This window comes from Pavona decussata, unplaced genomic scaffold (genome assembly GCF_977016875.1).
Source record: "Pavona decussata unplaced genomic scaffold, jaPavDecu1.1 SCAFFOLD_175, whole genome shotgun sequence".
NCBI classification, from domain to species: Eukaryota; Metazoa; Cnidaria; class Anthozoa; order Scleractinia; family Agariciidae; genus Pavona; species Pavona decussata.
This window is the reverse complement of record NW_028145586.1, coordinates 1484042-1512008: the sequence shown is the minus strand read 5'-3', so window position 1 is coordinate 1512008 and position 27967 is coordinate 1484042. Positions and strand designations below refer to the sequence as shown.

Genomic DNA, 27967 nt, shown 5'->3' with positions numbered 1-27967 from the left:
GTTCAAATCTTCAAATACTAAATGCTCGGAGTGGCTCTAAGGGTAATTGGTTTCATACTTGCATGTCTGCAGTTTATCTGTTTATTTACTAGAAAACTGCGTATTCAAAATCACACGTGTATCAGACTGGCGAAAGAGTGGCGGGAAAATGTTTGCGTCCTTGTAAGGGCCGGGTTGGCGAGTCCAACGGCACGATCAAGTTTGGGGGCAAGGGTGATTCCTAGTCTATCACCAAGAGTTACTTGGTACATAGGTTTTCACTGAAAATTATTCTCGTCTTGGCTATGGAAAGCATGTACAGCCAAACCCTGTTATTACGCACAACGCAGTTGGAACCACGAAAAAGTGTCCGTATTACGGAAAGTCCTTATTAAGCAGGTTAATTTCAAGGAAAATGTATGGAGTGGGACCAAGACTATGCATTGTCCGTAGTAACAAGTGTCTGCATTAACCAGGTATCCATCTCAACCACTGTGTTTGTGCGTGTTTAACACGACTGACGACTCGCGTGAATAACGTTTCTTTCACGTGTATTTGGTACATGTACGTGCTACTTTCCGATGTAAAGCGATGCGTCAAAACACGCGCGTGATTATCAGCCCATAGTCCAATCCTGATTTGCCATAAACCCGGCTTTTGCCGGCAAAACAGTTACTCGCGCTCATGACTACCTCTGGTAAACAAATCACAGAATCGTCACCGTTGATTCCACAGAAGCTTCAGTCTACGACCAAAGAAAAGATGAACTTGAACGCGGGCCTGAAATTCTCGACGTTTGCCGGTTGCTTCCAAGTTATTTTACTGATACTCTTTGCAACCCTTACAAGATATGGGAAACAAGCCTCACCGCCTCCTGAGAACTCAACAACGTCGGCAGGAATGGATGTCGCGATTTACTATCCAAGTGAGTACCTTATGTTTTATCAAGTCTCGGTTCATTTCTCACAAAAAGCCTGAAAAAAAATTCCGGTGTTGATAGGGATTCGAACCCATGTATCCTGCTACACTAGTGCAGTGCTTCCTAATTAATACGAACTCACAAAATGCCTGCGCCGGCGAATAGCTGGCTTTCAAGATGGATCAGTTGATAAAGACAGAGTTCGGAGAGGTCGTGATCAGCTTTAATTGTTCCTTTTAGACTCTCCCTTCGTAATTACTAAAATTGCGATTAGTCTTTCATGTCTAAACTGAAGTTAGAGTTGTACAACTAAGTGATGAGTAAGAGCCATATTCCTTCTGTAGCTACCATGCAAAACGAAAACATAAATCGAAACGCCGACTCTGATCACTGAAAGGGAGTGGGATTTCCTCTGTTTGTTCAGGACTGTATTTCTCTCTCAATCAGTCAATGATCGCAAGCATCTTTTTCCCATCTAAAACAGTGTACAGTGGATAAGTTGGAGTGTCTATTCAATATATTTCTTAAAAATTCTAGCCGATTGAAATTTATCCGGTTTGGCCAGTTCGCTTAAAAATATTAAAACAGCTTGTTGAATAAACGAAAGAAGAATAAGAAACTGACAAAAACGACCCAATAGGGATTAAAACAAAACAAAACAAGCGAAACAAGAGCTGTTTACGTTTTCAAATATATATGGTTTTAGTTTTGCGGTTTTACTGCGCCCTATGATTGGCTGAAAAGACTCGTGAATCGTGATTGGTTCATTGCGTTGTTTACGTTTGACAAAGTAATTGAGTAGAGTGATGAAAAACCCCCTCCCTTTGTGGCGAGATGTATCTTTTATTTTTAAAACTAATCTATGGATTCCAAACTAGAAACAGTACTTTTAGCAAGTTGTTAACTTTCACTACTAAAGATGATTTCGTTTAACTCTAATTTTATTTGTTTGTTACAAAGAGCCGTGATTTCTTCAAAACTTTTGCTCTTCGTCGAAGTTTTATAATAAGGGTGCTAACTTGTAATCCATCACGTGTGAATCAGCAGTATGGCACTCATTGATCACACATCCGCTTGGACAAGGGGACAAGCGTTTTTTTTTTTTTTTTTTTGTTTTTCATTTTTTTGAAGGTTTTGCTCTTCGTATTTCGTCAAATGTTTAATTATTCAAAACCCATCAAACGGCACGCGTCAGACAGCTTATCACTGATCACACATCCGCGCTTTTATTTTTTTTATTGGTGGGATTTTTGCGGCGATGACGTAAGTTTCGGCTCATGGCCGGCTTTCTTGATTACACACTGCACCACAGAAATCACACGCCTCACCGCAAATCACTGATGATCACACACTCGCATGAACAAGTCGGTCATTATTCACAGAGGTGGAGCACAGTTATGCGCCGATCACTTTGAAACTTCAACACGCCTTCGGCAATCCCCCAGCATAGTGCCCCCAGGCATTTTAACTTTTAAAAATTGTCTTGTTCAAATTCTCGCTCCACGGGGCCATGCAATTATTTGACATTTTAAGAGTGACTATCCCTAAGAACGTCATATTTAATTTTTATCTAAAAAACTATATTTCGCTGATAACTCAGTCCATCAACTTCTCTTGGAGTGCTTTTTAGGCTAGCCAGAGTGCTATTTCGGCTTACCGGAGATTCACTTCATGTAATTCTAAGTAAATGTCCGAGGGCCGGCTCTCATCTATCCCTTCCAGTGCTTACCGTAAATCCTGCTATAATACAATCTCGCACCCAGCGGTTGGTGTCCAGGAGAGACTCTGGAGAATTTGAAAAAATTTAAATTTTTTGATTGGCTGCCCAGTAAAAGCTTGCATTGTTTTACCGCAGAAATCCTGCGGTAATGAAATTCCAGTTCCTCAGAGTCTCTCCTGGCAACCAACCGCTGGCCAAAGAGCCTGAGGACTCTGGGTACGAGATTCGGTGGACAGTGAAGATGGACTACAAATTTGGTGCCATCATAGAAAATTATAGATTTCTTGTATCCTGCTACCGAAAGATGTCGCCTTTTTTGTTCAAGTTGTTTTTTTTTTCTCAGAAAAGCTAATTCAGACCCTGAACTTCCTAATGAAGAGTTTAGTTAGTCTGTCCACAGTCGTTCCCAAGTTTTATGGCCCAGTCTCCTGCGCGGACGTTTGCTCGTCATGTCACGTCACGTCACGTCACTCGCTCCTCCTGTGGAGGAGTGCGTGACGTTACGTGACGAGCCTTAGAACGTATGCGATCTGCATACGGTAGGAGGCTAATTCTACCCTAGACTTGCCTCAAGTCGTCTTATTATGCGCCGATAGTGACTTAGACTCCCACGAAAACGGACTTTGAGAAAATTTAATTCCACCCCACCTCCATGCATTTTTCCCCCATTTTCTCCTCTTTAGCTGGGGCTCCACGTAAGAGGGGTCAAATGCCTCACACACCGGACAAGACAAAAGTCATTTTCATTATATTTTTACGAACATGCTAAAAATATAAATTCCGAGAAGGCAATGAATCTGAATGGACCAATAGTTACACCTGTTGGCCATGTACACGGGATAGCGTTTTAGACCTCACCCGAGTTCCCCGGGGTTGCATGTGAAGACTAGCTTTTTTTGATTCACGACGGGTAGGCGGGGTACCTCACCTTCCAGGGGTCCTCCACGTCCATGGAACAAGTTTGCGTGAGAGTAAAATATATTTGTGTCATCTGCAAAAAGAATAAAAGATAGCAACTCTAAACATCTGTAGATTCCATTAATAATAAGATGTTTAATCACCACATTTTCGCATACATGTAACTAAGAAAAAGGAGCGAGATATGATAGAAATATGCTGTATTTTTTTCACGAGTAACAATTTAGAAAAAAATGCAGATATCTTGTACCCTGGGTACCAGAGGTTTTTCTCGCGCGCGGCGGGGCACTTTACTGTTGTGCGAAACCAGAAACCGCGCGTGAAAAGTATCTGGCACCCAGGGTAATATATTTGCTAAGTAATAAATAATGGAAAATTCTCACTAGAATTGACCTCCCAGGGAGAAATTATTGACAAACGATACACGACAAATGTCTGATGGGGGGGGGGGGGGGGTACTTCCATATACATAGAGTATGATTTTGGAGGTTTTCAGTCCTTAAATAGGGTATCATTTTTTCCTCATTTAGCAACGCGTTCCTGGATTAGTCTTTAGATAGGGTACCTAAATCGTATCAATTAAATTGAAGCTTGTAAGCGCTACGTTTTACGAAAAAGAAATGGCTTTTTAAAACTGAAGTGTCTGCTGAAGTATTAGAAAAGCGATTTTCATAGAGATTTGTGTTTATCCGTGCACATTAGCCGTTGCTTGGTTCCCTTGAATAGGGTGTCATTTTTCGGGTTCGGTCCTCAAAAAGGGTATCCGTTTTCCCTTTCTTTACCCTTAAATAGGGTCGTCTTAGAGAACCTTCGCGGCACACCCATATCGAAAATCCCCCCCCCCCCCCCCCCGGCTTGGAAATTGACTGACCCATTAATTCAGTCTGGCACTATCGAAAATAGAAAAAAACAGTAGGGTCCGGCTAATGTGTAAGCGCCTTCTTTGCAAAACGGTTTGTTTCGGGGAAATGTTTTTTGTAAAAGAAACAGAGCAGAGCAGAGCAGAACTTAATGCTATAAAAATACCAACGGACGCCCGGCCTTAGATCATTTACTGTATATCCGTTTCAGCTGTCAAAATTCTATGGTTTTCTTTCGAATGAAGCACATGTACCGCACAAGGCTCGCGGAACGAATGTTACAATTATGTACCGTATTTTTCTGGCACTAAGTAATTTTTAAGAGATTATTTTGTCAGCGAAGACGGCAATATAAAATTTATATATCACCTAACCGTCATGACCCAGCTGGATATTTTTAGCGCGAAGAGCAAATTGCAAAATACATGCTCAGCGAAAAAGACGCTGTTACACTCGCCAATTTTATTTACCTTGTTTTTTTTTTTGCAATTTGTCTCCCAATTTTGTTGCGACACAAGTTGAACGACTCGTTGACTAGCGTAACATGCCCTATTAAAAGTGAACATGTCTCGCAATTTTTTTTGTTGTTCCAGCAATTGTCGCGAGGAGTACTGAGTCGGTTCGTTTTTTCTTCGTGCAACGGCGATTGCCAAAAAATCCTTGTGAAACATGTTCAGGGCGTGTGCGTGTGTCACACTACAATCCGGATGCTAAAAAGGCTGTTTTCATTTTTGAAAGGTCATATTTCTTGACACGAAATTTAAGGAGGTTTCTCGTGGCGTGATCATATCGCCTTCCTCGTGGTCGTATTTGACAGCGGCTCACGTTTCACATGGGCGTAGTAGCGTCTTGGTCGGCGTTGTCAATTCATTCGCTACAGCTACGTCCACGTCTCGGTCGCTCCTTGCACGGACAACACGCTGCACGGTTCGTAGCCGAAAATGGGTCTTAAATTCACGCTTATCGCCGGTCTCTTCCAAATTTTGCTGATAATACTTTTCTCCGTGCTCGTGGATTATTCCGATCATGCTCTACCGGCTAACCGTCGAAAGGGAGCGGCCACGAATGCCAGCGAAACATTGCAAGCCAACGACATTGCCGCCTTCTATCCAAGTAAGACAATTTTTGCTTTTTGTACAATAGCTTCACAACATTAACTAACTTCTACAAACGCAAAGCTTTTTACTTTTTGCACGCGTATGAGAGTGTTCTTACTTTATTTCATTGTCTATAATGGGAAGCTCCTGGGGCGAATCTGTTTTAAAGAGTGTCTGTGAAGTTGCGTCCCTGCAGTCGGTTTAAGAAACTGAGTCGCATTTACCCCCTCGCCAAACGACTCCTCCAGAAACGACTTTCGTGGGAGGCTAATTCCAAAGATTTTGAACGAAAAATTAAAATTTTATGTCTTGCCCTTCGTCGACGATGTCTCGACGATAGTCTAAACATTTTTATCACACCGTCGATGCCTTGGCGCAAGGAACAAGATCACCAACTTTTGTTCACTGTTGTATTCATATACCTACCGCCTACAATTCCCTAATAGATTCTTGCTTTCCCTGTTGTATACAATCTTCTTTCGTCGACAATGTTTCCGCAATGTTTGACATCTTCTAGACTTCGATGTCAACGGACGCCAAGTGGTTATGCAACCAAGGGGAGCTAGAAATGAGAGAAATGACGGGAATATTTACCCATTGGAAGATAAACAAAAGATTGACAAACGATACTTCCTCTTCTATCGGGATTTGTCGCTTGCACGCGATATACATAACAACAGCTTGTAAATGGAGATAAATATCAACTCAGTGTCGTTTTTGGCCGGGTGATTTTACAAGATGTTGTCTTGAACTTCAACAATTGAGAAAGACATCCAGGAGAAAGACGAAAGCCAGATACTTCCAGTATTTTGACCTCATTTTTATCACCCAGTTTTGTTCACGTTCATTGTATTGTATCTGTCGCCTAGATTCTCAAAGATTGTTTTTTTGCTATTTCTTACAAACTGCCCAGTTTTGCCTATTTATGATTTTGGTGTTGGGCCGACAATCAATGTTTCAAGAACCGTTTACCATTTGTCGTCAAAACCCGACATTTTTGGTTAAAAATTTAAAGGTATCCCTCGTTTTCCATATTAAATTTCTAACCGAAATGGCTGGAAAATTCCGGTACCATTTGTCAAAACGACGTTCGCCCCGGCCCCCACGCCGATTGGGGTGTTTTCCCGCGCTCTTCTATGATTAAGGGGAAGTCTCATGGGGTTTTTGACCTGTTTGGTTTAAAATGGTGAAATAAGACCTTCACAGAGCTACAAAACAATTTAAGAACAACGAGAAGAAAGAAATCAACTCAATTCTTGAAAGGAACAACTCGTGATCTGTTCTTGCGCATTTTGAAAACAAAAATGCGAGAACTTGAAAAACGCCTAACATTTTTCAAGTTGCAATCCATTCCGACCTACTCTGTCTCTGGCCAGAGGCACTAATCGACAGTTTTATTGCACTATGGCGTTAATTTTATAACAAAACTAGAGATTTATTTTATGTTTCTGTTGACAGACAAACAATTTTTGGGTTTCAAGTGAAATGACATCAAATTCGCGTGATACTGCCCTTAAGATGGCGGCCACGAATATTTCAGCTTTTCGATTTACGTTGAGCGATGTTTTGTCATTTTATTCGCAGGATTAGTCATGAATGAGGAGTGGAGTTAACTTTTCTTTCGGCTTTTTTTTTAGAAACAGTTTATTTAAATGAGCTTGTAACATCTAAAATTTCCAACCGAAAAATGGTAAACAGCATAGCGAAGAAAGCCCGAACCATTGGCAGCTTTCCTTTTCGAGCGGTTTTTTTTTTTTTTTTGTTCAAATGGTGAGCTCTCCCGGCAGAATCTAACACTGAGGGAAATTAGAAGGTAATACCTTGTATACATATGGGAATAATTGAACAAATATAGTCCCTGTTGTTGAATTGACTCGTAATATGTTAAGAATTTTGAAAGTAATACCGTGCCTTCAAATAGCAATACTTGTTGTAAAAGCAACTTGAAAGATGCAAGGCTAATCGAACAGTAGTATTTAAATAACATTGAACAATCGATTGCGGTTAGACCAAACCAACCTTTATCAGCGGCTAGAAAAGACCTTATTATCCAACAACGATTACGCAAAAGATTTTCGAACCTCGGGCTGTGGTTTTTGGCAATGCAGACCTGCGTTTAGGGACTTAACTCGGACATATAAAACACCGCAAATTTTCTTTCGAGGTAGACCTTCTGTGGATGTCTGTAAGGTTCTGTGTTTCGTGGCAGTTTGAATATCGAACCCTTGCAAAACAAACAAAAATTGCAAATGTTATGCAAAAGGTATTACTTTCCAGCATTAAGATAATCTTGCATTTATTGTTGAGCACGATATCTCGAAAGTCGGCTCATCCGGTTCAATGATAAGTAAACATAAGGGTCAAGGCCAACCTAGTATGAAATCCACTCAGACTGAACCTATTATTGACAATATGTTGACATTTTTTCCTGTTTTGTTTTCCTGTGGTTTTGTGGAAGATTCCTCGATCAGTAAAACATTGCCGAATGGCATCCGTTTTTGGTCGAAGTTCATGATTATAAATTGAAAATACAGACTCAAAAGATATAATCTCCTTGAACAGCATGATAAACAGCACCACAGGAAAGTACTGCTCAGTAGCTTTCATTTGAATGGTCACACTTAAGGATTTCATCCACAGACTCAAAAATTACAACCACCTTGTACAGCAAAATAAACAGCACCACAGGAAAGTACTGCTCAGTAGCTTTCGTTTGAATGGTCACACTTTAGGATTTCATCCACAAGCCCAAAAGTCAAAACCACCTTGTACAGCATAATAAACAGCACCACAGGAAAGTACTGCTCAGTAGCTTTCATTTGAATGGTCACACTTTAGGATTTCATCCACAAGCCCAAAAGTCAAAACCACCTTGTACAGCATAATAAACAGCACCACAGGAAAGTACTGCTCAGTAGCTTTCATTTGAATGGTCACACTTAAGGATTTCATCCACAGACTCAAACTGTAGAACCACCTTGCACAGCATGATAAACAGCACCACAGGAAAGTACTGCTCAGTAGCTTTCATTTGAATGGTCACACTTTAGGATTTCAATTTTCATCCACAAACGCAAAAGTCAAAACCACCTTGTACGGCATAATTTCACCAACGGTATCAACTGTGTTAACCACCATATACAATGCACTAAAAATTGTGCTGATGTTTAGATTGGCTCATCTAGGCGCGCACTAGTGTCTTGTTACTTTCTGAAATTCTTCCAGCCAGGTGGGGCATACCTGTCAACCTCGGACGAAACAACAAATCTCCCTGAGCAACGAAATTCTGAGATTTCGCTGAAAAACGTATGAACAAGTTCTATAAATTCAAGTTTGTCTCTCTCGGCTGCATTACAAAGTCTTTTCCTGTTAAGAAAATCATGAGAGGGAAACTTGGTTTCTCAACCAAGTGATTGGTTTACAAAGATCAAAATTGAGGTCAAGTGTCTAAAAGCAGCTCAAGTGATCGTCAGGGTAATGGCTCCTTGATCGTGCATTTCCCGCAAACAGAATAAACTGCGAGCTTGGGGTCGGATGTAAGTTAAAATGGCGTTTAATTTAATACAAACAAATCTCTAGATTTCAAGTGCTCAGATGTCGGCATGTCAAAGAAAGACCGAAGGAGTTAGCTAAATAGGTCTTTATTACGTCTCAGCGTATTATAAAACTATTTCCAAAGATTACAGACTCAGTTTCAGTGTGAAGTGCTACGAGTATAAAAACTTCAGGACTACAGTTGATATAACTGTAGATTTTAACAAATAATCGGATTCCGGATTTACGTTTCATTTGGTAATGGTGATATATTTATTTACCGCACGGCACATATCGCATAGTCTTATGGCAGTTTTCAATTCTTCTGTGGCCTGGGTGAGATCGGACGTCAGCATGTAAAGGCGTCACTGGCAGCCGCTATCAGTCCATATTTTTATCTCACCCACCAGCAAACCTACACATGAATCAGAACGTGAAAGACAGATGAAATCAGAGAAAGAGGTAGACCACCACGCCGGGGACCACGTCTCCTACTCTTTTCCAACAGTGTGTGGGTCTCACAGATTATTAGGAACAAGTGTTGTGAGACGGGACCTACGGTTTATCGTCCTTATCCGAGTTGACTAGAAAGTCTAACCGTTTGCAGATGTTATCACAAAGGCAGCACTTTCTCCTCAGTTATTTAAAGACCCTGAGCGTGGAAAAAAAATGACCTCTTGAGTGTTGTTCTGATTACATAATTTACTGCGGAGTTTTTGCTACCCAATATAATAGACTACATCGGTCGGCAATACGCGACTTCACTCTCGATAATTTGCATCCAAGTTGTGCTTAAAATAGCATATACCATCTATTCTCTTCCGCAATTCAACACGGTCAATTAATTCAAATAGCAGGTATCTCAGTTATTGACAATTTTAGCAAAACGTTCCAAAGTCCATCCTTGAATCTCGACTAGTTGGCGATTCAAGATGGCGGATGACAGCGCTGTGCGGGAACCCTTAACGGTTGAAACCACGACGTGTCGACCGAGCTGCAAACGGCCTGTTAATGGCACCGCGGTTAAGTTCACGTTTATTGCAATGACTTTCCAAATTATTCTCATCGTATTGTTTATGGCGCTTGTTGACTACGGAGGCCAGTCAATGCCACCTCGAGCTGCCGAAAGCAACACCAATGAAACAACGGAGGAAAACAATCAAAAGGGCAATGATATAGCCATTTATTACCCAAGTAAGTGCTAAGCCATTTATTTCTGAAGTCCAAACTTGGAGCCGGCATGAAATATTGCTCGTTTATCTTTTGTTATCTGTGAATATTTGAATCCTCAAGATCACCCGGCCGCGCCGGCTTTCAAACTGATCTGAAACTGTGATCAGTGTTACAATTTCCCTGGAACAATTTATTCCATGTCTTCCAAGGTGGTTATGAGTATCAAATTTGGGAACGAGACAGTAAAACTGTCTCTGAAAGGGTGGTAATTTAACTGAAAGCTAGATGTAACCTAGAACTCCAAAGGGAAACAAAAAGTACTGTAGCTCGAGTTAGCGGGGGTTCGCCTGAGTTAGCGCGTGTTGAATTTTAAGTCCCCAGGCAATAATTAATTAATAAAATATCGTGGTTTTCTCATTCTTTTACAATCACGAGTCACTTGTCTAGGAAGTTTGTTTTTTCATTTTTAAGCGCCTTTTAATAGGAGCGTTTAGTTTGGGAATTTTAGTCAAACTTTAAGAACATGTGAAAGACAAAACAAAGGCTGAGATCGTTAACACGTTTCCATACATTAAAAATCACGTTTATATCAATAAAGATAAAAGACTGACACGTGAGTCACAGTTATGTAAGTTATGGTCTGACATTTTGAGGTTTATCGACCAGCTTTTTTAAATAGAGTTCGAGTTATCGGACATATCGAGGTAAATTTAGCCAAGGGAAAGAAAAATTAGATCGACTTAGCGCGGGGAGTTCGAAATATCCGAGTTCGATAATGTATTGCCTCGATGTCTGCACTTGTACTTGATGTTTCTTGCATTTTGATTAAATTTCTCGCTCTCTCATTGGTTGACTACCATTGTATATTGAAGCAGATACAACGACATGACGTCATTGATCACACAACCTACAATAGGCTTCGCCGTGTCAAAAGAAGTTCCAGAGAGGCTTTGAAAGGAGGGTCTATTGTCTTTTCGAATTATAATGGTGTGCAAAAATGAATACAATCCCTAGGATAGTTCGATCATTTTTACCTACTGGTAACAGAATATACATTTTTTTTATCTTTTGAAGAATAAAAGACCCATTACATTATCGATGGAAAACCCCTCTGAATTCAGAACAACTCTAGCGAACTTCTTTAAAAGTCAATCGCTTTTGTTTCATCCCTTTCACTCGGCAATTTTGCATATACCTGGTGTGTTGTTTCAAGACTATAAATATTTAACTTAATGTAAACACAAGACTCCGTTTAAATCAACCTGTTGAATTGGATATTGCCTGTATAAATATTTGTCTAAATAAAAAAAATAATTGATTAATAATAAAAGGATAAAAGACTTATTATATCGTACGAAAACTAATTACGGCCTGTTTACCTTGAAGGAGCTGTGCATGACCGAAAACTTGCAAAGGAAAATTATTTTAGCGTTACAACCCGGCTATATTTTTGTCGCACAGGTCCATGTTATGTCGGCCTACAAAACTCAGTAGTTCAACTTCCAAATTGAAAACCAATATTGTGCGTCACGCACGTTGCATAGGTTATCGCACACAATGTTTGGCTCGAACAAATAATGTTTTGCTAAATTGATCAGCTTAGACGAACGGGACGGTACAAAATAAATCTCGAATCGTTGACGGTGAACAAACTGTAGATTCGTAGTGATGTACTCGCTTGTTTCACTTGTAAATATCTCAACTCTCGACTATCGATAACTGGACAACAAAGAACAACGTAATAACAACTAATAAAGGGTGAAAAACTTATATTTTATTGAAATCTAAAATAATATGACATCATAGCCTATTAATTTGGCGCGAAAATTACTTTTCAGTTTATTTATTTTTGACATAAATGTTTACAAGAAATGCGCATTGCTCGCAGTTAGCAAGAGCTAGTTGAGGTGAGCAGTGGTTACAAGCAATATTTACAGAACAAGAGAAACTCGAGACTAAGAATTACTTGCATACTAAGAAGTCAAGCGAAATCTAAATTTACTTTAGATTTATGAAAATCGCGACTCGAGCTGTGCCTGCTTTTTTCGGTATTACGATCAGATTTGACTTTGATACCAAGCGAGACGTTTCTCTTGGTAGAGGAGTTTACATCTCTTATTTCTACCTTAAGTGCTTACAGGACGAAAAATTTAACCCTCCTGATTGATTATCCTACCTCTCATCTTAGATGATCCACTTAATCTTCATCTTACTCGTGTAAAACTCAAATGTAGATGACATATCGTGCAATCCGCCGACCTCCCAGGATCGTCCTATCTTCACCTGAGAACAAGTTGAATCGTCACGCTATACTGAACCATCTTTCTGGCCACACGAACTGAAAGCTCTCCGGGTATAGATGGTTTTCGAATTTTTCACTCTTCTTGGGAAAATCCGCACCGCTAAAGCGCGCGTCGTTAGCCAATCAAATTCAAGGATTTAGGATTCTGGATCTCTGAGTTGCTTCAGAAACGAGATGCTTCCACTTCTATTAGAGATGTACATAATGTGTCTTGGAAGAACTTGGGCGAACATTTGTCGTGCCTCAGATTTATGGTAAAAAGACGGGCACGAGACAAATGTATGCGTCTAGCAGATAAAGTACCTTTGCTAATTGGTCTTTCAAGAAGCACAACAAAACAATTCTTCGTATAGCCGCGTTCAGTCCGGGTTCAGTGTACGTCTTTACTGGCCAAACACACAAAAAACGATAGCCTTTCTTCCAACCAGTACTATATATATAACCATTTAAGTGCGGCTCCTATCTGTGTAAGTTAATGTAAATGAATACGCCAAATCCGAGAAGCTCTTAACTAATGCGCAAAATGTTTTCAATTATACCTTTTCAGGAATAATTCTAAGCAAAAAGCCACATCAGAAAGAAACCAAATGATAACTTAACCCTCATTTCGCGATTTGACAAATTTTATGGTGTACTTAACGGGCAGTCTGATACAGTCAATTGAAAGCGCAATAGGGTTTGTTAAATGGAAATATCCGGTCCAATATCGGCACATTTAAACCAAAGGTCAGAGGTTTAATAGCGGTTACAGGTTATACAAATTAATAAAGAGGTGTTCTCAAATCAACTGCCTCGAACGTTCATCTTTTTCTCCTTTGTTTAGCCTCAAAAAGAAAGTCAAAGTTCTAAAATGTTTAAAAGTGTGATCTCGACGAATTACTCTGATTACATTTCTTACGGATGATTTACGTCACATATCTATGTGTGTTGCTTCTTCACATATACACGCACAAAAATGGCTCTGATCGGCAGGCATTAGCACTTTTATTATTTTCCGCACTGTTATCACTTCTCTACTCAAATTGGAGTTTCTTTTTCAATGTTTTGGTTAGCGTTAAATGTGAACTGAAGAAGGTAGTCTCGCAAGTACAACAAGCTTGATTAGCTGTTTTTGTACGAGAGAAGGATAATCCTCTTGGGACCAGCTTAGGTAAACATCTCTAGTACGTCTTGTTATGCGTCATAATTTAGACGGATTATGTCTGGACAAACTATTGGCTTTTGTGTGGCTAGAATGACGCAGGATAGTTAGCGTTAATAGACCCATAGTCTTTCTTGTGTCCGTGTTTATACAAGACGCACTACAGATGTGCACGTGCACACAAGAGTGCTCCGTGCACTATTGATCAATTCAATAACGCCTGTTTTGGAGGATGTTGAAACAGACCACTGCGTTGAATCAAGTTGCGCAATCGATAGCAAAAACAAAAAAAATTGAAAACAATTCTTCTTATCCATGAAAAATCTTAAATATTCAGGATTTATTTATTTGGTGTACTAATTGTTGTAGGTATTGCGTCAACCATGAAAACTAAACCCGAAACAGCCCTTTTGGTTTGACTACTTGCCGGACCTAGAGTCGGTGGAGCTGTGTTCCAGTGAATTTTAAATGTGCTCCGCGGATGAAACCCTCGATTAAAGTGTGCTCATTCAAATGAAAGATATCAAGTTAATCAACGCAAAACTCTCTGTTAGTTTCTATATTTAACACGTTGTACAATTATGGTTGATTTTACTGTTTAAGTTCCTGGATAAAATCCGGTATCGGTACTATGTGGCTTTTGAAATGCCAGCCGTATATGATATGGTAGTCTTGAGTCTAGGGATGAAATTTTAAAGTGTGACCATTAATATCAAGTGGTTCTAACTTTTGAGTCTGTGATTGCGCTCCAAGTGTATAAAATCCTAAAGTGTAACTATTTAAATAAAAGCTACTGAGTAGTACTATCCTGTAGTGCTTTTTATTATGCTGTACAAGGTTGTTCTAACTTTTGGGTCTGTGGGTGAAATCCTTAAGTGTGACCATTCAAATGAAAGCTACTGAGCAGTACTTTCCTGTGGTGCTGTTTATTATGCTGTACAACGTTGTTCTAACTTTTGAGTCTGTCAATGAAATCCTTTTAAGTGTGACCATTCAGATAAAAGCTACTGAGCTGTACTTTCCTTTGGTGCTGTTTATTATGCTGTACAAGGTGGTTCTAACTTTTGAGTCTGTGGATGAAATCCTCAAGTGTGACCATTCAAATGAAAGCTAATGAGCAGTACTTTCCTGTGGTGCTGTTTTATTATGCTGCGCAGCGTGGCTCTAACTTATGACCTTCAAATCATGACCTTCAAATGAAAACTGGATGGTACTTTTTTCGCTATAAGCCTGTTTCTGGCGGTTTCTATTGTATTTCATTTGTCTACAAGACGAAAGCGTTGAGCATAACTTTTTCTTCGCGTCATAGTATAGCATGATTTTAATGTTTTGACTAAACCCTGGATTTCAACAGACAATGGTTTGATTCTAGGTCACTGTTCAAGGAGTACGTTGCGCAACGTGATTGTGCAACGTTTTTGTTCTTTCGCAATTTTCAGTTGATGTTTATACTCAGTTAGGTATAAGCACTTATTGTCAGTCAATGATTAAGTCCCGTAGTTGCACAATAAGAAGCATTCACAATGAACCAAAAAAGCTTTAAATACTTAGTGCTTTGTTCAAAATCATTAGCATAGAAATTAGTCAATTCTTTGAGCGAGACAGGTAACGGACATTTAGCCAATGGCTTGCGTCTCTAAACTTCAATGCCTTAGCATAAATACCGGTTCACTTGAACGGGTAGACCAGTTCTTGCAAAACGAAACGTTTGAACTCTCGTAGTCATTCGCAGGGCGTGTCCAAACCCAAGGCCAGAACTTTCCTCGTCCGAGTTTCCGTAACTTATCGTTCTAAATTCTGGTAGAGCCATGAAGTTCACGATTGTCGCAGCCCTGTTCCAAATAATATTAATCGTCCTGTTTGCAACTTTTGTGGATTATGGTCAACACGCTCTACCTCCGCACAAGCGAAAAGGCGCAGATACTAACAAAACAGGTTCTGCTCCAAGTTCAGTGAACGATTTGACAGTATATTATCCCAGTAAGTAGACACCACCTTCATTACCTTTTCAATTCTGCATTTGTTTACGTTTTTGCGTCATTATAAATCCTTTTTTTGCTATCGATCTCGAGCTGTTATTCACCGGTAGAGCTAAATTTAGTTCATTTGACTAGTTTTAAGTTCTTTCTCAATGTTGCCTTACTTTTTCCTACGAACTTGGCGCACGCTTTTCACTATATAACTAACCCGCATAATCGGCTTACACGATGGCGCGGAGTCCGTATTGAAACGTGATTCGACATTGCTAGCTGTCGATCGTTTTAGTTTAAAATTTAATCGAAAACCTCCGTTATTAGAAGCGCAAAGTGCGTTTTAAACCAGCTTTATTAAACAATGAAATCACCTAGACTTTACGAACAGAAAACTCCAAGATCTTTAGGCTTTTAAGGAAATATTTCCTGATTCGACACGTAACTTAATTCTGCACGAAGCTTTTGCTTGGTAAAATGAAATTTTATCCAAGCAATTTAGAAAATACCATAAGCATTAACTGAATTTCATGTTAAGTGCATCGAATATCGCTTTAATTAACACTTGCCTAAAACTTACTCTGTGACATTGCACGACTATCAACTGATCACCAATATCTCAACAGTTTATAATTTTGGTGTACTGCCAAAGTATTAAGTTGAAGGTTCAAAAGTTATTTTAATGAGGTTTAAAACCACATCACAAAGCTGTAGTTTGATGCAAGGGATTAAACTCTCTTGGAGTGATTGCGTAACTTTATTGTAGAACTGTATTCAAACCTTATAAAAAACATCAGAACCATAAGATTCTTTCGGTTCAGAAACAGAGTTTTGGGTTGAATATTAATATGCAACTTAATAAAAAGCACTTAACATGTAAAGGTCAAACTACTTGTGCTCCGTTATTAAAATTCTCTCTGCTTGAAATTCAGTGAAAATAGTTCAGGTCCGGTCTGTTCTTAAATAGACTTGATTGAGACAATTAATATAAAAATTTAGCACTTTGGTGTAAATTTCCCAAAGAAAGATATATTTTATGCGAAAAACAGTTACAGATTGTGGCTACACTGAGTGCTTGAAGCACGAAGGCACTTTAAACTGGTCAAATTGTTTTCATTTTTTTCTTCGTTTTTTGTTTTACTCTTTTTGTAGAAGAGACTGTTGAAACCCTGAAGCGGTCAACGTTTCTGGCAATAGCAATCCATATGATTTATATAAGAAAGCCATTCGGCCATTACGCGGAGTCAGGAAATTATCACGCTATGCATATGATTTGGTCCTACAAACCTTGTGTGCAAATGCAGTTTACATTAAAACGCAAAACTCGTGCAAATAAGTTGAAGAAAGCCTCAGTTTTTCACACAGGACTAACAAGTTTATGCCATTGTGTACGAAAATGCAAAACTGGAAGACGATATGTTAGAGGAGGGATTTAAGTAGTTTGAAAGCGGTTTTGTTATTTAGTGGGCAAGACTGGAGGTGTGTCTTTTGTTCGTAACGCCTTGATTACTTTGTGGTAAGAAGTGATTGTATTGAGAATTTTAATCATTGCTGAAAGATTTGTTGCAAACGAACGCCAAAAGAAGACGCAGCTCTTCAGAAGGTTTAAATGAACCTGTGTACATGTCATGTATATTGCTAGAGTCAAATTTACCTTTTTCCTTGAGGTTAATTTCAAAGTTGGATGCGTTTAAACGAGAGCGGTCGCGACCCTTCCAACATAAATTGCAGCATCATTGTTTTCATAGCAAGGTTTCATAACCAGTCCCTCAATTAACTATGCTTCAAATTAAGGTAATACGTGGCATGAATCTTGTGTAAAAATTGAAATTTCAGCAATTTAACAACCGTTTGTAAACGTCGTGAAGATTAGACGAGATAAGATCATTTCGTTTTTTCATTAATCGGATAAGCACAATGTAATTAAATTAAAAAAGTGAAAGAAAACTGATAGACCTCCTGGTAATACGATAATAATAATAATAATAATAATAATAATTAGATTAATTATTATTATTATTATTATTATTATTATTATTATTATTATTACTAAATGATACGAAAATATTTTAAGCTTGGGTGTTACCTCAAAATACACAGCAACGTGAAAAAAAATCTTCTTTGGTCAACCTGCAAACCGGTCCATTGTTAGTCTTATCAGTTTGGAATCTATCAAAGGACGTGGTAAAAGGGAACAAGTTTGGAATTTCAATATCATCACGTATTGCTTGTGGTTTACAAAGCTGTTTTAATCGACTGGAACATGTTTGATAGCACTGATTAATTACAACACGGTCACGCCACATACCGACACGCAACAGAATAACAAATAGTAATTAATAATAATATTTATAATTTGTGAATTTGTTTAGCGCATTTATCATGACCAAATGATCAAAAGACAAACGCGCTTTACAATAAAGAAATTAATATAATAGTAAACAAATATATAAGAACACAACATCGTAAATTAATTAGGAAAGGCTGATTTTAAAAAGTGAGTTTTAAGAAGAACTTTTAAAAGAATTGACAGTTCTTGCATTCTTAATATGAGGTAGAGAGTTGTATAATCTATTGGCCGCTATTGTGAACAAACGGCCTTCCAATGTACGATATGACATGCATACCGGAATGCGTAGCAGTGGCCGCGGGCTATCCCGAGTGACATGTTTTCATCCCGTTTCCCTCTATCTAAGATAATATATTTATCCAGTAATCCGCTCTAGTACGGATTCGAGGGTATACAGGATGCTAATGGTTGCTGTCTTGAAGTAGACGAAAAATTAGCTACAGAGTTGAATGGGGGAAAGGGAGGACATTCGCTCTCCAGGTTCAAGGCCGGACTTTAATGAAATTTGCTGGGACGAGTTTTCATCAGAGAAAACACAGCTTTCTGATACCTTACAGTAAAAAAGGAAGCTACCGAACTATCCCTGTGTTAGTAGGCACCACCCATAAGAAACCCAAGTATCTCGAGATGGGCAGAACGTATGCGCAGTAACAAAAGCAGGCATCGTCCTTAAACTGTTGGAGTATTAATTTCCTTGACTTTGTTCTTCTAGTGTTCCAAGATGTCCATGTTATGATCTACATTGGTTTCGGCTTTCTGATGACCTTTCTGAAGAAGTACGGCTTTGGCGCTGTGGGTTATAACTTCTTTATTGCCTCCCTGATAACACAATGGGGAACTATCGTGTCAGGCTGCTTCAACCAGATTTACGCCGAGGGACATGGTCACATTGAGCTCAGTATACAAACGTATGTATAGGTGTTTTGCGTCTCTGTAATGCTAAAACTCGATTGGCACTCTTGTACTCAAGTCAAATAATTATGCGGTTATTGGATAGGTGGAAAACCATGGTTGGGGGAGGCTACAGAGAGTGAACTATAATAATGTGCGTTCCTTATGCCACGAGGTTTGAGCAAAGTTGATCTCGAAAACCAAAATCTTGATTTAAATTTTTTGTTTGTAAATTTATACAGCGCACAATTCCATGACGAGATGATCAAATGCGCTCTACAGAATGGGGACACTCTCCAGATCGAATTGGCATTTGGAAATGTTGGTTTTTGATAAGAGGGGAAAACCGGAGTACCCGGGGAGAAACCTCTCGGAGTAGAGACGAGAACCAACAACAAACTCGAACCCTCCATGGTAATTGTTCTCACCTCTTTTCTTTTATCCGCAGTTTGGTCACCGCGGAATTTGCTGCCGCTACGGTTCTCATTACCTACGGCGCTGTCCTGGGAAAAGTGAGCCGCCTGCAATTGCTGGTCATCGGTATCTTGGAGGTCGTTTTCTACGCCATCAATGAGTTGATTGCTGTGGAGTTTCTGAAGTACTCCGACGCTGGTGGGTCCATCATCATCCACGCTTTTGGCGCGTACTTCGGACTGGCTTTGTCCCGGGTTCTGTACACGAAGACTGCTCTGGATAATCCCAAGGAGGAATCTAACTACCACTCCGATCTGTTTGCCATGATTGGTAAGATACCCACACAGTAAAGGCTTATCGCTGGAGTACACTAGTCGATAGTTAGTCATGGAAGCCAATGTTTAGCACAGAGTGGTTTTCAACTGAGTGTCGTAAAACCAAAACCAAAGTAATTACTTTGACCAATCACAACAGACACTAACAGCTCAATGAACCAATCAGCACTCAAAGCAAATACATGTAACCGTCGCCAAGCGCGGGAAAACGCGTGCGAGCGAGGCACGATTGCTTTTGGTGTTGATTTTCATTGGTTGAGAAAGTGGCGCGAGTTTTGCCAACCAATCAGAGAGCGAAGCAAAGCAAACGCTAATTAACTGTCGACACTCAATTGGAAACCGCTCTAACGGTAATTCCTATCGCGGTTAATTGCAAATTGAATAGGTTCTTGCGCGGCAAGATAAGTCGCTGCACATTAGCCATTTTTTCTCCCAGCTAAATGCACGGTCTTTCTACGAACCAAAGAGACGTAGCACATCGATTACTTTGGCGGGAAAAACGCACCGTGTTGGAAACAGCGACAATATTTTCTGACTTTGACATCGGCCTAGCAACCAGCAATTCCCATACGTTCACTGACTTTTGGCGCGAATTGTCAGCGTTGAAGCCGTTTCAAGCTAACAGGTGTTCGCAATTTAATCCCAGGACCTAACGTTTTTCTGCAGCTCTCTTGTACCCAAAAAGAAAAAGAAAAAAAAAAAAGGCTCGGGAACCAGGGCTAATTTTGACACGTTTCCCTGCAGGACGTTCTTGTGTGTTTTGTGGGTACATTTCTCTTGTGTTGGTTTGCAGGTACCGTTTTTCTGTGGATGTACTGGCCCAGCTTCAACGCGGCCCTTGTGGCTCCTGATTACGTGGCTCAGCACCGTTCCGTCATCAACACATACTTCTCGCTGTCTGCTGCTTGTGTCACCACCTTTGCTCTCTCGCCCATCTTCCAGAGAAACGGTGGCAAATGGAGACTGAGTATGGTAAGAAAATTGCGATTATCGTGTGGGGAAGGATGGCCCGGCCCGGCGTCAAACGTGCGTTGAGTTTGTTGTTGGTTCTCGTCTCTTGCGCCGAAGGTTTTTCTCCGGGTACTCCGGTTTTCCTCCCTCCACAAAAACCAACATTCCCAAATTCCAATTTTACCTGGAAACAGTGGATGAAAGAGCCACTTTGTGGAAGCCAATGAAATTCCCATTTACTTATTTATTTCGCATCATTTTTTCAATTCCTTGTTATTTGACAATCGACGAGTACAGAAAGAAACCTCACATATAGGGATTATTGTCTCGACTTGATGCGACATTGACTTCTTAGTGATTCTATTGATCATTGCATTCTTATTACAGGTATTGCGAATGTTTACGTTTCTCTTTGTCGTTCACAGGTGCATGTGCAAAACGCGACATTGGCAGGTGGTGTTGCCATAGGAACCGCTTCTAACATGTCAATCGCTCCCTGGGGAGCTCTTCTGATTGGTTGCTGTGCCGGCGGGCTAAGCACTGTGGGATACGCTTACTTGACTGTAAGTAAACTAAAAGATCCGAAAAAATCTCACTATTACTTCTTCCACATCGAACGTTATGCACATTGTTCATTCTTGTGGAGTTTTAAGAAGAAAGAAACCGTGACTTCGTTTTATGTATCGTTATCAAGAGAAAACGGAATCTCCCCGACTCACGAGTTAGCAACCTGCGCGAAAATTTCTGAAGAAAAAATGAGGGTTACTTGATCGCACGCATCGCCATAGCAACAGCTGGATAAAAACGGAAGAAAATAACTTAAGCAGTTTTGCAACTCAACCGATTGATGTGTTCCATCTTTTTCTTCATGCAGCCATTCCTGACCAAATACACCAAGACCCACGACACCTGTGGCGTGAACAACTTGCACGGAATGCCGGGAATTCTCGGAGCTATAGCGGGCGCAATAGCCGCTGCCCATGCATCTCTCGAGAAATATGGCTCTCAAGGGTAAGTGTTCCCGTCATTAGTTTCGTCGGGATTAGGCTGGGGAGAGGTAATTATTTGGAAGGAGAGTGGAGGGAAAGCGCGTCTTACCTGGGAACACAACGAAAGGACATAATTATTGCAACAGACAGCAATGTTGGAAGAACGAAGCGTTTCTTTAAAAAAACAAAATTAAACTGTTTCAAACACAGCTAACTTACACCCAGCCCGGTCAGTTAGTGAGAATTATTGTGACCCTAATACGGCCTTTTAGTCCATAAATGTCTTCACGGAATAGCGCCTTCGTACTTACTTTCAGATTTTAGGCACGCGCACCTTTACCATGGCTATAACACCAGAAGCCGTGATTTGTTGCGCCCTCCCTTCGCAAAAACTGCTAAGTATCAGTAGAGCTTCAGAATAAACGGCGTTCGAACTTACAACACCATCCCGAGAACCATTAGACAGGTAGAGGCGTTCAGTGAATTTAAAACCAAACTTAAGTGCCATCTTAAGCAGTAACGCCCGCGGTACATGCTGCATTTACAACTTAATTATTTGTCTAGTTTTTTTTTTATGTTTCAATGTTTTGTCTTGTGCTGTGTCAGGGCTCCATTTAAACTAGCTCTGCTAAATTGGATGCCCCTGGATAAATATTGAATGAAATAAATAAATAGATAAATAAATAATACGGTTGACCACCCCCAGAAGTTTTCTCTTCTTTTTTCCAGTTAAATGTTAGATAAGACATAACGATAAGGAAGTACTTGAAGTATTTCATTTTTGCATTTTGAACTTTCTCTCTTGCTTAAAATCATAGCTTCCTTCAAAAATGCCGCTATTTTGTAATTTTAGGAATACATTGATCAGTAACATTCAAATGGTATGTCGCAGAAGTATTAAGAGTTTGTATCTACTATTTATTACTATTTCTGCTTGACCTTTCGTCTCTGTTGATTTTGCAGCATGTATAATTTGTGGCCCGCACTTGAACCTGTATCTGGAGCCACTGGAGATGTTCGTTCAGTAAAAGCTCAAGCCGGTTACCAGATCGCTGGTCTCGCGGTCGGTCTTGGCATCGCTATCATCGGAGGAACTTTGACTGGTAAAGAGTTGTTCTTTTAAACCACAGACTGAAAATTTAAAACCACTTTCTAAAGCAATAGGGAGCTTTAAAGAGGATGTACTCTTCAACAGTCTTCCTTTTAGTACTACCCTAGTATTTCATCCACAGACTGGGACGTTAGACACCACCCTATGGAACGTCCTGCTCGGTAGTTTTCATTTGAATGGTCACACTTTAGGATTTCACTCACAGACGTTAGAACCACCTTGTACAGCATAATAAACAGCACCACAGGAAAGTACTGCTCAGTAGCTTTCATGCATGTGAATGGTCACACTTTAGGATTTCATCCATAGACTCAAAAAGTAGAACCACCTTGTACAGCATAATAAACAGCACCACAGGAAAGTACTGCTGAGTACCTCTTAAACGAATGGTCAAACTTTAGGATTTCATCGGCAGACTCAAAAAGTAGAACCACCTTGTACAGCATAATAAACAGCACCACAGGGAAGTACTGCTGAGTACCTCTTAAACGAATGGTCAAACTTTAGGATTTCATCGGCAGACTCAAAAGACATGCGACGGTATGGGTTAAGAGAAAATAACCTTTAAGTAATTTGCCGGGCTAAGGATCAAGGAAAATACACTATGTTTTCAACGTGCGCTAAACGCGCGCTTATGACGTAAGAACGGAAATTTTGTGCAGTAAGAATGCGTACTGTAATGTAATCTAAAATGTGTTTGACACTGACTTGTAAAACGTTAAAAACCAAACGTTTATAAAAACTTTTAACAGTTAGTGTAATCATCTTAACAGTTTGGGATTTTAAGTACAGATTCAAAAGCTAGAACCACCGTTTCAGTATAACGGAGAGGGCTTCAGGAAAGTGCTGATGTTCAAAGCTCGAATCAAGCTTCATCTGATGAGTGGTTGTACTTTACCTTCTAGGCTTTCATCCCAATCGTGTATCCAGAGTACTTCTGACTCTATTTTCATTGTTTCTCCAGGTTTCGTTGTGAGGTGGAAGATCTTTGATCCGCCTTCTCGTGATCAGATGTATGATGATGAAGACTTCTGGGAGGTGAGATAAGTTTTTATTTCTACAGTGCGCGACAATAGCGCTTAGGAAGTTTTTCTTCAAAGGGGTATTTTCGTAATAATTGAATCGAAGAAAGCCCCTCGCAGTTATTTACGCAACTTAAGTAGTTGCAGGAAAGCCTTATAAAAAAAAAAAGGCTCAAACGGGACTCAAACCCATGACCTGGAAAGCTTTTTGTGAGTCTTACGAGAGATTGGTCTGTGTGTGCTTGTACTTTGCACAGTCATACCACCCAAATGGTAAGGAAGAAGGAGCTTATACCGTGCTAAATAAAGGGAATTGTCTCGGGGTTTTTGTCGTCTTTTGTTAGAAATGGTGAAATAAAACCTTCAGCTAGTTTCAAAGTAATTCTAGAACAACGAAGGGAGAGAAATCAACTCAATTCTTGAAAGGAACAACTCGTGATCTGTTCTAGCGAACTTGAAAAACGTTAGCCTAACATTTTTCATGTCTCAATCCATTCCGACCTACCCTGTCTCTGGCCAGAGACACTAATCGACAGTTTTATTGTACTGGGTTGATTATTTATAACAAAACTAGACAATTAATTTTTGTTTTTTGGTTTCTGTTGCGGGGCAGATCGAAACATGATTTTTGGATTTTGAAATGACATCAAATTGGCGTGATACTTCCCTCTTAAAGAGAGAGTGAAGTAATCTGTAGCACTGTTAACAGGTTGACACTTTTTTATATTCCATATTTACCAGGTACCAAGTGAAGACGTGGAAGCCGGCGGACATATCCAAACAGACGGCTTGGAGGTTAAAGATGATAAGCTGTAAGGATGGAGTGGAGAAAAGAGCACCCGGTTTAAAATGCGAGTTACCTAACATTTTTTACCAAGTAGCATGTTTTGTTTTGTGCTTGTTGTTGTCTTTAATTAACGCAGCGCATGAATTTATGCTTGCGGATAAATTTAAAGATTAAATGTAATTGTACACATATTTAGAATAACGTTTACGGCAAACGGTAGAAATGACCACGTGACCATGTTTATCCTTCATTTTCCGCTTGCTGTTTTCAGTTTCAGCAAAATTGAGCCATTTTGCTTTAGTTTCAAAGGTCAGAATTGTTTTGCACTATTCTCACCTGTGTACTGTGTGCCGCTTGCCGAAAACGCGGTTCTAAATCTCTTTATTGATCTAGGTGCATTTTTTTTTGCAGTATTTCGTTACCATCGTTATCGTTTCGTTTTGTTTTTGGAGACGAAGAGTATAAAAGAAAAAATTGTTCGTAAAATCCATGAATGTCTCCATGAAAATATTTTGCCCTTGCCGTACGTTATTAAAAGAACGTTTTTTAGGTTTTTAGAGAGTTTTATTTTTAAGGGATTTTCGGAATAATATCTGTTTTTAGCTACATTAGATATTAGTTTTAGTGTACGTTCTACTAATTTGCATTTCAAAAGATTGCGTTTGTCGGTCGTTGTGCTCTGTCTATCCTAGTTCTTGATGCAAGCTAGTGTTTTAAGTGGAAAATGATCGGTGGCCTGCAGGAAAACTGAAATGAAAACGAGAAAAGGACAGCAAAATATTTGCAATTTCAATTATGAATTATATATTCCTTTGTACTATAACCTTTCGATTTTCAGCAAAAAGTAATTTTCAAAAAGTCAAAAAAACAGTTCATTGTATCTTCCTTCCTTTTTATCTTAACAAACTAAATTTAGTTTCATCGCCGAGAACAACTTTCTACCCCGGGTTTCAACTTTTTGTGAAATTCAGGAAGGATTTTTTTTTCTGGAATGCACCGCCGTCGTAACCCGGATGTGGCCTAGTCTTACGTCATCGTTAAGTTCTTGGCAACGTGATGTAGCTATGCTCTCGTCAAAATTTTTGAGAGCTTTTGAATGTAATGTTATTGCTTATTGTAACACCATATAAGCTTCATGTTATCGCGATTATTGGTAGCATTTACCGCAGTTATTTTACGAGTTTAGATCGAACTTTTGAGGCATTTTATATAGTTATACAAGGACATACCGTATGACATGGAAGTTTTGGGTTTCGAGGTTTTCCATTTTTTTTTCACAATTTATCGCAAAAAAACTCTTTCCCGGCGAAAAATTGTTCTCGCAAAAATTTAATCCAGTTTCACTGTGAAAAACGAACTTGTTCGGTTTCGGAGAGGTAAAAGCTTGCCTTTTGGGCGCTTTTACATGTGATTTCGACTGTAATGAATGATAAGTCTTGTAATTTTTGTTTCAAATTTTTGTGTCCAGCCAAAATTATTAGAAGAACTAAATTCAAATAATGAGCGGGTTGCAAAACGTACAAAAAGAACGGTCTTATCGTAGAAAACTAAACATGGACGAAAAAAATTTCATGCCAAACGGTATTTACGTACAATTTTATCCAATGCGTAGATTGATTCATTAAAGTGTTACTATGACGAAATTCGCGTCTTTCTAATGTAAGCCATTTTAAAACATAAACAAGTAACTGTACGTGAAGAAGAATGCTGTTTACTATTTTCAAATATCTCTTTTTGTTCCGGAGATATTCAAGTTTTTAAAATATGCAAATTAGCTAAGTGATGACGTCATAAACTCAACCGAATTTTGATCAAATATTATGAAAAAAGATATCTCAGCCAATTTGTCTCAGAAATGCTTGATTCTTTGCAGTTACATTGTTCCAGGTGCGCTTCATAATATGAGCTTATCAGTTTTGTTACCATGGCAACATACTGGGTTCCAGTCCTCCCTGATACTTAAGGCTTTGCTGGCCACGTTTGGCGTTTTATTTTGATATTTGCCAATGGTGCCTCATCTGCATGATCCAGCAAGCGTATAAATATGTTAGGTCGAGTTTGTGGCCTTGTTAAATGTTTTTCAAGCTGAAAATCACTAAAATATTGAAATCAGGTTGGAGGGGACTGGAAAAGAGTGAGTTGCCATGGGAACTGAATTTTTATAGCCGTAAGTGTATTGCCTTTAGAACTATTAGCCTGCCAAGTTTCAATGGTCTCTGCCGTAAAGTGACTGAGATAGCTCTATTTATATACTTGATGTTATATTGAGTTGAGAATATGACGTCATCAGTCATCTCGTTTACATATTTTACACATTTTTCAAAGTTAAATATCTCCGGAACCAATGCAGATATTTAGAAACGGTAAACGGCGTTTTTAATCTTGCCTAGAATTCTATGTGATAAACCTTACAATTCAAGAGGTAAAAATTTGATCATAGTAGCACTTTAAAATCGCCGTATATCAATACATATAATTTCAACTCAAGCGCCTCATAAGATGTCTGCGGTTTAGGAAGAGGCCAGCCAGTAACTTTAAATGTACCCTCTTTAGTATATCTCATTACCCGGAGTTTTGATCTGCAATGGAGTGTAAGAGTTCAGATAGTCTGGTCTGACAAGGACTTTAGAGTTGGCACTAGTATATACAGCCCAAATCATAATTTTTCAAGGGATACATCCTCCCCCCTTCCCTCCGCTGGAGAGTTTGAAGTCTGTACATTTAAGCTAAAAATAATTGTTTACCTGCATTTTGAAGGATGAGTGAATATCGATTGGTTTCATGTAAACTTGCTTTTAATTATGTTACTGGCTAGTTTTATATATGATAAAGTAAAATTGTTATGAATTAGGGAAATAAACTTCGTTTGCAGTTGAGCTTGTTTTGCATACTTGTTCGCGACAAATGTCCTGTCATTTACCTTGACAAAAGTTTGAACGACGAAACGTGTTTATTTTGTCGGTTTCGGTCGGGTTGTTGTCTCGCAAAGTCAACTTTTTCACGTAGTATCAGCCTTGCAGTTTGCGTTACAGTTTATTTTTAGCTGATTAGGTCTCTTGCAGATCCTACGTCAACTAGCAGCATTATCGTTCGTGGTCCTTTGCAGTTTTCACGTCTACTTTATTTTTAACCCGAGTTGTGACCAAAAATCGGCAATTTAAGGCCACGGATGCTTTGTATTATCGATTTTCTCAGCAAGCTGCAACAAAACTGTCAAAAGCGTCGTTTGTGATATGGAAAACTGAAACAATTCTCCTAATTTGAGCTTCACTTTAGGTCGTGCACACAAAGCCCAAGTTATAATATAAGAAAGTACTGTCGCGCAAACCATTTTTCTAAACTTCCTTGCGACTTAGCTTTAGACAGTTTAAAAATAGTCGCCTAGAATTATCCGTACTCAAGAGAGGATGAAGGGGTGCCCCTTCCTCTCTTACCGTACTTCAGTGTGTGGATAGTCTCCTTTGCAGCCGTTCTGTGTCTCCAACGCGTGACGGTGTGGACTGG

General features: G+C 39.4%; 1 protein-coding gene across 4 annotated transcripts; it reads left to right on the top strand.

Moving 5' to 3' along the window:
• Nucleotides 1-632: 632 nt before the first annotated feature.
• LOC146463568 (ammonium transporter Rh type B-like) lies at nucleotides 633-27339 on the top strand. Of its 4 annotated transcripts, none has more exons than XM_085084036.1 (9): nucleotides 633-904; nucleotides 18676-18871; nucleotides 19303-19598; nucleotides 20397-20575; nucleotides 20980-21117; nucleotides 21429-21565; nucleotides 22507-22646; nucleotides 23619-23692; nucleotides 24418-27339. In XM_085084036.1, the coding sequence occupies exons 1-9, from the start codon at nucleotides 664-666 to the stop codon at nucleotides 24490-24492; spliced, it is 1476 nt and encodes a 491-aa protein (XP_084940162.1). In that variant the 5' UTR covers nucleotides 633-663; the 3' UTR covers nucleotides 24493-27339. The 4 variants fall into 4 exon arrangements, with proteins under 4 accessions (XP_084940162.1, XP_084940163.1, XP_084940161.1 ...); XM_085084037.1 differs by lacking the exon at nucleotides 633-904 and adding an exon at nucleotides 5236-5509; XM_085084035.1 differs by lacking the exon at nucleotides 633-904 and adding an exon at nucleotides 9743-10221.
• Nucleotides 27340-27967: the final 628 nt, after the last annotated feature.

What these genes read in the sequence shown, in the direction of transcription:
- LOC146463568 (XM_085084035.1), top strand. Translation starts at nt 9,960, where the DNA reads ATGGCGGATGACAGCGCTGTGCGGGAACCCTTAACGGTTGAAACCACG. An exon ending in GCAAATGGAGACTGAGTATG is followed by an intron (nt 20,576 to 20,979) that starts GTAAGAAAATTG and finishes TGTCGTTCACAG; the next exon opens with GTGCATGTGCAAAACGCGAC. An exon ending in TGGGATACGCTTACTTGACT is followed by an intron (nt 21,118 to 21,428) that starts GTAAGTAAACTA and finishes TTCTTCATGCAG; the next exon opens with CCATTCCTGACCAAATACAC.